This window comes from Takifugu rubripes, chromosome 20, assembly GCF_901000725.2.
Source record: "Takifugu rubripes chromosome 20, fTakRub1.2, whole genome shotgun sequence".
Classification (NCBI taxonomy): domain Eukaryota; kingdom Metazoa; phylum Chordata; class Actinopteri; order Tetraodontiformes; family Tetraodontidae; genus Takifugu; species Takifugu rubripes.
In genome coordinates, this window is record NC_042304.1 from 18,164,070 (window position 1) to 18,174,419 (window position 10,350).

At 49.4% G+C, this 10,350-nt stretch overlaps 1 protein-coding gene across 2 annotated transcripts; it reads right to left on the minus strand.

Moving 5' to 3' along the window:
* Nucleotides 1-127: 127 nt before the first annotated feature.
* On the minus strand, nt 128-8,524 carry hck (HCK proto-oncogene, Src family tyrosine kinase). Of its 2 annotated transcripts, XM_029828760.1 has the most exons (14): nt 8,052-8,524; nt 6,682-6,813; nt 6,450-6,577; nt 4,026-4,050; nt 3,655-3,748; nt 3,489-3,584; nt 3,015-3,118; nt 2,783-2,926; nt 2,472-2,624; nt 2,208-2,390; nt 1,910-1,986; nt 1,054-1,207; nt 746-877; nt 128-660 (listed from the first exon to the last, which is right to left on the minus strand). In XM_029828760.1, the coding sequence occupies exons 3-14, from the start codon at nt 6,567-6,569 to the stop codon at nt 458-460; spliced, it is 1,485 nt and encodes a 494-aa protein (XP_029684620.1). In that variant the 5' UTR covers nt 6,570-6,577; nt 6,682-6,813; nt 8,052-8,524; the 3' UTR covers nt 128-457. The 2 variants fall into 2 exon arrangements, with proteins under 2 accessions (XP_029684620.1, XP_029684619.1); XM_029828759.1 differs by lacking the exon at nt 6,682-6,813 and having other exon boundaries at nt 8,052-8,523.
* Between the last annotated feature and the right edge of the window lie 1,826 nt (nt 8,525-10,350).

Consider the following 10,350-nt stretch of genomic DNA (forward strand, 5'->3'; position numbering starts at 1 on the left):
TGGTGGTCTGGAGCGTTAGAGGACCACTTCAGGTCCTGGGACAGGGTGTTCCCCAGGAGCCACTCTCATCTCCTCTGTCCTGAGCTGGTTCAGCTCCAGGTCATTAGTTCATTCATTCATTGGTTCGTTTGTTCATTCATTCGTTTATTTGTTTGTGCTGGTTTATAAATACAGAGCAAATGGAAAAAATAACACAATCTTCACATAAATGTGTGTGTGTGTGTATGTGTGTGTGTGTGTGTGTGTGTGTGTGTGTGTGTGGTCAGCAAACACTCCTGATGCAGATATGGGTGTGTGGCCTTGTGAGATCAGGTGACCAGAGTGAAAGAGTCTTTCAGGAGACCAAGAACCAGGTGGACCAGACGTGAAGGAGCTGAAGGAGCTGAAGGAGCTGGAGGAGCTGGAGGAGCTGGAGGAGCTGGAGGAGCTGGAGGAGCTGGAGGAGCTGGAGGAGCCGTCAGGGCTGCTGCTGATACTGGCTCTCTGTGGCTGTGAAGAAGTCCTCCAAGACGCTCTGCAGGTAATCAAAGGTGGGACGATCCTCAGGTTTGTTCTTCCAGCACTCCATCATGATTTTATAGAGTTCTGGAGGACAACTGTCCAGCTTCTGCATGCGGTAGCCTTTCTCCAGGGCCCGGATCACTTCTGGGTTGGTCATCCCTGAAAACCAGAGTGGCTACATCAGAAAGGTTCCAGCTCATGAGAATCCACTTTGATGGGGTCACCATTAAATCCAACAGATTACCAGGGTAGGGTGTGCGTCCATAGCTGATGATCTCAGTCAGCAGGATTCCAAAGGACCACACATCGGACTTGATGGTGAACGAGCCGTAGTTGATGGCTTCAGGGGCCGTCCATTTGATAGGGAATTTGGCTCCTGGTTACCATGGAAATGAAAATGCATTTATTGTACAACAAATTCATACTAAAGGTCACGATGCCTGACGATCACACAACCCTGTACATCCTGTCCCAGTATAACCAGTCCATAGCCTGGTGAACCACAGCCTAACCCTGCTCCCCGTCCGCTCGCGTGGTCACGTGACCTCCCACCTTCTCTGGCCGTGTACTCGTTATCTTCGATGATGCGAGCGAGGCCGAAGTCGGCGATCTTGCAGACCAGAGCTTTGTTGACCAGGATGTTGGCGGCTCTCAGGTCTCTGTGGATGTAGTTCCTCTGCTCAATGTAGGCCATCCCCTCTGCAGTCTGCAGCAAGCACAGCCTTTATTACTGCTGTTATTACCGGTGTCGTGACTGTTATTACCAGGCTGTTATTACCAGACTGTTAATACCAGGCTGTTAATACCAGACTGTTATTACCAGGCTGTTATTACCAGGCTGTTAATACCAGACTGTTATTACCACACTGTTATTACTAGACTGTTATTACCAGACTGTTATAACCAGGCTGTTTAATAACCATCCCTCCTTCATCCATCCCTCCTTCACCCATCCATCCATCCCTCCACCATCCATCCCTCCATCCATCCCTCCATCATCCATCCATCCATCCCTCCATCATCCATCCCTCCATCCATCCATCCCTCCATCCATCCACCCCTCCATCCCATACATCCATCCATCCCTCCATCATCCATCCATCCATCCCTCCATCATCCATCCCTCCATCCATCCATCCCTCCATCCATCCACCCTCCATCCATCCCTCACCATCCATCCCTCCATCCATCCCTCCATCATCCATCCATCCCTCCACCATCCATCCATCCAACCATCCCTCCATCCATCATCCATCCACCATCCATCCATCCATCCATCCATCCATCCATCCATCCATCCATCCCTCCATCCCATCCATCCATCCATCCATCCATCCATCCATCCATCCTTCCATCCATCCATCATCCATCCCTCCATCTTTGGAGGACTGGTGGAGAAGCTGCTCACCTGGGCAGAGAAATCGATGAGTTTTGGAAGCTGGACACGATTTCCTTCGTCACTCTTTAAGAAGTCCAATAAACTTCCTGGAAAGCAGGAACTGATCAACAAATTGATGAACTGTCAGATGTATTTAATCAATAAGTTGCTGGGCAGAACTAAAGTGCTGTCAGGCCCCCTGAGCAGCACACCTGGTGCTGGTCACACCTGTAACCCATGTGCACCACCTGCTGTGGCCACCAGGGAAAAAGATGATGAAGACGGTGATTTTGATAGTGATGAAGATGTTGGGGATGATGATACAGACCTTTCTCCATGAACTCAGTGATAATATAGATGGGCTCCTCCTTGGTGACCACAGCATTGAGGCGCACCAGTTTGTCGTGCTGGAGGCTCTTCATCAGGTTGGCTTCAGCCATGAAGGCCTCCACAGACATGCTGCCAGGCTTCATGGTCTTCACCGCCACCTTTGTGTGCTTATTGTACGTAGCTGCGAACAGACCCGTATGTACACGTCACTGGGGCGAACGCTCGACGTCATCGGAGAGGTGAACTCGCAGATGTTTCTCACCCATCCAGACTTCTCCAAACTGGCCTGCTCCCAGCTTCTTTTCCAGTTTCAGCGATGATCTGGGGATCTCCCAGGCATCTTTCTCCCATGGTTTCTCAGGTTTGGGGTTCAGACACGCTTTGGTCAGAGTCTGACACAGACCATCGGAGCTCTCTAAAATTAAAGAACATCATGTTTTCAACACGTCTTCATTGAGTGTTTCTGTTGAATCTGGCCAGCAGGGGGTGCTGTGCGGCAGTTTTGATGATACCAACAGAATCTTTTCAATCACGTTTCCTGGGTGAACTGAGGCTGTTCTTCAGAAGACTCACGTTTGTAATGGCTGACCAGCTCCTGCAGCGTGCCGAAGGTGATCCGAGGAGAGATGTAGAATCCTCCGTTGTCCAGCGTTCGGATCTTGTAGTGTTTGACGGTGTCTCCGGTCGGACTGTCTCTGACGGACAGGGAGTAGCTTCCTGCGCTCAAACATACAGACAACAGCCGAACTCATCCTCTGCCTGTGTGCATCTGAGATGGATGAGATGTGTGAAGACGTTTCCTCACCCTTTGTGGTCTCACTGTCTCGGATCATGAAGGAACCTAGAACGTTCCCAGGAGCTGACAGCTGCCTTTCTGCATCTTTCCTGCTGATGCCCTTAAAGAACCATCTGAAGAAGAAGAGAACATAGCACCTTTCATTCGATGTGTCTCAACAGTAAGTTAAGTCACACCTTAAACGACACATTAAACCTAGATGCTTGAAGACCTCAAACACCTCAGCAAAAAGAGGTGTTTGAAGATTGCCCGAAGATCCAATGTTATTGATTTTAAGGTGTCTGTTATCTACTGATCACTGCTATTATCTCAGAAAAAAATCAAATTCATCAATTTAATCAAGTTTCTGATGCCAAAGTCCTTGAGTCAGGAAAGAGCTAAAGTTGAATATGGGCCATCAAACTGTGGAGGAGTGAAGGTTGGAAGAAGCAGAGGTCTGAAAGTGCTTTGGTATGAATTCAACGAAGAAGAACTGTGCCTCACTCCTCTGTCTCCAGGGTGTCTTTGGCCACATAGTTGCAGGGGATATAACCTTCGTCACCGGTGCTGGTCAGCTTGGCTCTCCACCACTCTCCAGACCTGCAGAGAACACACATGCTAACACACCAGAACTGTGAGAGGAACACCTCTGACCGCTGTGGAAACTCACTCCTCCAGGATTTTAAGACGATCCCCCTTCTTGAAGGTGAGGTCACCATCATGAATGGCCTCATAGTCGTACAGCGCCACGGCAACCATCTCACCTGGTGCAAGAAGAATCCAGGTCAGTTGAGCTGTAGTTATACAGAGTCGAGAAGAAGCAGGCAGCAGACTGACAGACGTCCACAGGAGTGAGGAGGACATGTTTGTTGGTCCCAGACATTCCTTCAGTGTTAATGTTGCTAGAGAACATGCGTGAGGCCCCAGAACGACTGAAATGTTTGTGCAACTAGTATCAGGATGCAATAATAGTGTCAGATTACAGGGTGGAAAATACAGGCTGTAATCATCAGGAACACACGTTAGAACATTAGAACTCACCATCTGACCGAGAGGACCCTTTGTTCTGCAAGGAGAAAGAGAGTCAAGCTGTTACACTGTTACTTTGAAGGTCCCCACAAAGTTCTTCATGCATTTAGAGAGCTTCACCCTCACAGACGTGCCTTTAAAGATCTGAACCACAGTTTTGAAAATTACCGACTCAGAACTGCAACATTTCCTGTTGGGTAAAATAGGGTACTGAAATGAAACAGAGCTGTTCAAACGCGGTGTAGCGCCACCACCCAACGTCCATCAGTGTGGAAGAAAGCATGTGGGCGGAGCTTAAACATTAGCTAAAAAAATTAGCGCAAGGCTGAAAAATCGGAGGCAATTTCAGAGCAACTCAGAAAGGTTGCAGAGAAACGTGAGCGGATACGTTATTGCTGCTAACAGGTTAAACCAGGAGAGGGAAGAGCAGCCGGAATCATCCGGAGGAGAAAAGCTTCCGTTTCAGATGAAACTTCTTAAGACAGGATAAAAGAAATCCAGTTCAATCTAGTCAAAGACAGTTTAGTCCAGGACAGTCCAGTCCGGATCTAACAGGACAGTCCAGTTCAGTTCATTCTAGTCTAGTCTAGTCCTGTCCAGTTTAGTTTATACAAGTCCAAGTTTGAGTTTAGTCCAATCTCTTCCAGGCTTGTCTGAGCAGGACAGGGCAGGACAGGACAGGACAGGACAGGGCAGGGCAGGGCAGGGCAGGACAGGGCAGGGCAGGACAGGGCAGGGCAGGGCAGGGCAGGGCAGGGCAGGGCAGGAGAGGACAGGACAGGACAGGACAGGACAGGAGAGGAGAGGAGAGGAGAGGAGAGGAGAGGAGAGGAGAGGAGACTGGAGGAGAGGACAGGACAGGACAGGGCAGGGCAGGGCAGGGCAGGGCAGGGCAGGGCAGGGCAGGAGAGGACAGGACAGGGGCAGGGCAGGGCAGGGCAGGGCAGGAGAGGGACAGGACAGGGCAGGGCAGGGCAGGGCAGGGCAGGGCAGGGCAGGACAGGACAGGACAGGACAGGACAGGACAGGACAGGAGAGGAGAGGAGAGGAGAGGGAGGAGAGGAGAGAGGGGCAGGAGAGGACAGGACAGGACAGGGCAGGACAGGACAGGGAAGGGCAGGACAGGACAGGACAGGACAGGACAGGAGAGGAGAGGAGAGGAGAGGAGAGGAGAGGAGAGGAGAGGAGAGGGAGAGGAGAGGAGAGGAGAGGGCAGGGCAGGGCAGGGCAGGACAGGACAGGACAGGACAGGACAGGACAGGAGAGGACAGGGGCAGGGCAGGGCAGGGCAGGGCAGGAGAGGACAGGACAGGGCAGGGCAGGGGCAGGACAGGACAGGGAAGGGCAGGGCAGGACAGGACAGGACAGGACAGGACAGGACAGGGCAGAGGACAGGACAGGAGAGGAGAGGAGAGGACAGGACAGGGCAGGACAGGACAGGACAGGACAGGGCAGGACAGGACAGGGACAGGGACAGGGCAGGACAGGACAGGAGAGGAGAGGACAGGACAGGGCAGGAGAGGACAGGACAGAGCAGGGCAGGACAGGACAGGAGAGGACAGGACAGGGCAGGAGAGGGACAGGACAGGGCAGGAGAGGACAGGACAGGAGAGGACAGGAGAGGACAGGACAGGACAGGACAGGACAGGGCAGGAGAGGACAGGACAGGACAGGAGAGGACAGGAGAGGACAGGACAGGGCAGGACAGGAGAGGAGAGGACAGTTGGCCAGTGTCCTCTGTGGTGATACAGCTCTGGGCGCTCTTACATTTCTGACTCTGTCTTTTCTGCTTCTGCTTCTGTTACTTCCTCTTTCCTCACAAAGTGTTGTTTGCTGACAGGAAGTGGCGTGACGCTTTGAGACGCCACGAATATCACCACTACACTGACTAAAGTCTGACCAATATGCAAACTGGTAACACATCTCGTAACAGCAGGGAAAATAATCTGGGTCTCATGTCTGCAAATGTTCCAGTCATAAGTGGAACTGTAATTACTTAGCAGGATTATTTTGGGGAGGGCAGGGTGTGTTTACTGCGTCCCCATCGGCATTTCAGACAGGTTTATTCACGACTTGAGTTGAGAAGCTCAAAGATGTAACAGTTAATGAAAGTCATCTTTACAGCTACTAGTTCTGCATCCAGCACCAAAACCTGGACTGGATGAGCTGCCCAACAGGACTGGACTCAACAAAATGGTTTCATTTTGTTCATAATTTGCTGACCCATCTTTTTGAGCTACTGTCTCAACCTGCTTTTACCTTTAAAATGGGAATCCTCCCTCACCGCCCCTCCGGTAATAAACAGAACTGAGGTTCTGCTGCGTACTGACTGGTACGATGAGCGGGAGAACCCTGCACGACACCTTAATAGCCCCTCAATCACCCCTCTCACCCTTTGGTTGTCCTGGCAACATGAGAGGAACCGTCACTACTTACACCTTTGGAGTTTGGGGCTGTGGGATCCTTGACGTAGTGGGCCGTGTGTGCTGGATTGTTCAGCTCGTTGTCCCCTTTACCCAGAGCCTTCTGCTCCTTCTTTGAGCCCACACATCCCATAATGCCTCCTGCGGGATGACATCCAACAAGAAAGGATCATTGAGAGAGTGAAGGCATGAAGTGGATGGACTGTTTCAGCCATGCTACTCTGTCGCTACGCTGTGTTCTCGACCTGTTTCTTTGATCTCTTTCTTCTTTTTCCTAAACAGATGGACAGAATGTTTCTGCCACTGATGATGATGATGGTGATGATGGTGATGATGATGATGATGATGATGATGGTGATGATGCAGACTTGTCACAGCTTCACCAACAGAAATATACATTCATCAGACTAATGGAAGAAGAAGGATTTTATGTGGTTCCTGGAGGAAAGTAGCGTGACACCGGGAGATTGTGGGATGGTCTGCAGACCGGTTCTGACCCAGTCAGAACCTTAGAGCAGTCATGATCTGTCACATTACTGGAGGTTTCAGCCAGATATTTTTGAGGTCTTCTTGTGATCTGCTTCCACTCACAGCTCAAAGGAAATGAATCATCACAAGAACAGAAATAACCCCTTATCAAATAATCTGATTAGTACCAAGAACATTTGTGGTGGCAGATGTAGATGAACTTCACAGCACGTGCACGTGCACGTGCACGGCCGTGTTGGGACTCTAGAAAGGTGGCAGCCACCAACCGTGGACTTTATGTAACTGGAAATATTTGCAGTTGGCTGTGAAAAGTGTCGGTTAGAACATGAGGTCCCTGAACTGTGGCCGCAGCTGAGCGAGAAGAGAACAGAAACTAGTTGATTCTGCTGCTCTGTCTCGATGGGCCGTTTAAAAATAACCCGCTCTCTCACACACACACACACCTCACACTTCTATCTTTGTGAGCACTTTGTGAGGTCATGATCCAGCCACAGTTGTCATCTTAACCCTGACCATCAGAACCCTTCCTGGACCCACCGGGAGCAGCTGTCAAAATGCCCTCACTATGCAGGAAAATGCACACACCCCCCCCCCACACACACACACACACACCTACACACACACACACACACACCCACACCCACACCCACACACACACACACACACACACACACACACCTACACACACCCACACACACACACACACACACACACACACACACACACACACCTACACACACACACACACACCCACACCCACACCCACACCCACACACACACACACACACACACACACACACACACACACACACACCTACACACACACACACACACACACACCTACACATACACACACACACACACCCACACACCTACACACACACACACACACACACACACACACACACACACACACACACCTACACACACACACACACACCTACACATACACACACACACACACCTACACACACACACACACACACACACACACACACACACACCTACACACACACACACACACACACACACTTCTCTCAGGTCTTCTCTCAGACTTTCGTCTCCAGAATTAACTGGTGTCTCATTATATTCGACTGGGTTTGATGGTCCACAGAAGTCAACTTACTTTATGGTTTCCGCTTTAGTTCCGTTGCTTCTCTTTAATGTTCTAGTTGGGGCTGATCATGTGGAACCTCTTGTTTGCTCCTTCTTTACCTCCCTGCTGGATCTCCCATCGATCTGCTGTCGTGGTTCTCCGGCTGCTTTAAGGTTGGAGATCAGCCGGCGTTGCGCAGTGTAATAAGTCGGATGAGGAAGTCGGTGCTGTGAGTCTGAGCAGTGGAGCAAAAGAGGAACCAGCTCATGAGCAGGGCTCCACCGTCTGGCTCTGCTGCTGGAGCCCTGAACACCTCCAGAGAAGAATGTGGCCACTCATCAGATGTTCTGCAGGGGCGCCCACATCCAGAACTGTTCTACTGTAACAAGTTTAGCTCCTAATCTTGGTGTCAGAGCCAGAAGAGTCCTGAACTCAGCGAGTTCCTGCTCCTGGTTCCTGCAGCTGGCTGAAGGTTGCTGTGGTAACAGAGATACTGAAGAACAGAACAGCAGAACATCTGAGCACTGACATTTACATGATGTTCTCACCAGCTTCAATATTCAAATAACAGAGGAAGAGTTGGTGAGTGGGCGGAGCCTAATCCTGCCCCACCTGGAATGACTGACTGGTTATACTGGGAAAGAGGGGTAAATGAGCGGGTATACTGGGACAGAGGGGTAAATGAGTGGGTATACTGGGACAGAGAGGGTAAATGACTGGTTATACTGGGACAGAGGGGTAAATGAGCGGGTATACTGGGACAGAGAGGGGTAAATGAGCAGGTATACTGGGGCAGAGAGGGTAAATGAGCAGGTATACTGGGACAGAGGGGTAAATGAGCGGGTATACTGGGGCAGAGAGCGTAAATGAATTTAATTTCTGGCCTCAGTTCCCAGTGGTTCTTTCCAGTTTGCTGGTTCTGGTGTCAGATCCTGGAGTGGATCAGGTTGTCGTCAGGGGCGACAGGTGATTGACAGCTCACCAGACGTGGCTGCTGAAATGGCTGAATGTTGTCTGTGGAAAGTTCACACTTTCAGACTGGCTACTGTGAAAAACGAAAAAGAGGAAGAGGAACCTGTTTTACTCTGTTTTTCTCTTTTTTTGGGTCATTTGCCTGAAGAGTTGTTCTCATAAAAATCCTAAAGTGATGACAGCAATGCCAGGAAGTTGAAATAAGTGCAGTAATGCAACACTCCAGGAACTCCAGGAAGTGAAACGGAGGACAGGTTTCATTCATTCAGAAAGCTGATTTTAGTTTGAATGTTAAGACTGGACATTTATGTTTTTAAGATCACCAGTAAAGTTCTGAGCTCAGTCTGTGTCTGCCAGTAGGTGGTGCTATGACACAGACACGGTTTCAAAGTGGAACCAAAATGTTGGATTTTTGAAGAAAAGAGGCAGTGAATTGAACTAAAATGGCTCCTGGTCTAGAACATCGTGGTCTAGAACATCGTGGTCTAGAACATCGTGGTCTAGAACAGAGGTGTCAAACTCAAAGACCCAGTGGGCCATAATTCTAAACTGGGACAAAGTCACGGGCCAACATTGATATTTATTGAAAAAAATCTTCCTCCAGCTACAACAGGGAACCTTTTGATATGGACCCAAACTAGTTTTGCTCAACAACTGAACATGGAACAAACAACGCCTAACACAACACAATATCTAATTTATTATTGCACACATGCAAAATCGAAATTCAAATTTAAAAAACACATCACTGGCATTCATTGTTTCTCTTTTAAATTTCAACAGTAATCTTTTGCCATTGTAAGTTAATGTAGTGTAAATGTGATGCATTTTCATCTCTTCTACTTTCTGGCGCCTTTGAGTCATTTCCAGGTGCTTGTGCTTGTCTTGGTGTTGCGTTTTATAGCGTCATCTGCTGTTGTTCTCCTTGTGATGCACATTGGCTCCACATACAAGACAGACAGGTCCTTCTTTTACACATCTAAACAGACATTCTGCCTCCTACCTGTTCAGAAAGGTCCTATTTTCTGATGTAGAGTGTGGATTTTTACACTAAAACACCAGCAGAGCATTCTGGTATTTGGTGTATTAGCACATGTGCTTTAAGCGATAATACCGGTGGGCCAGCTCTAATAGTCAGTTGGTATGGCTTCGCGGACCAAATATAATTACATTGCAGGCCAAATTTGGCCCACGGACCAGAGTTTGACTATGGTCTAGAACATCGTGGTCTAGGACATCGTGGGCTGCAACATCATGGTCTACAACATCGTCTCCTGGTCCTGGTGACTGTGGAGTCACTAGTGGAAACATAAGCTACAAGGGGAGCCAAGTGCAGTGCATTGTGGGTAAAAGGAGG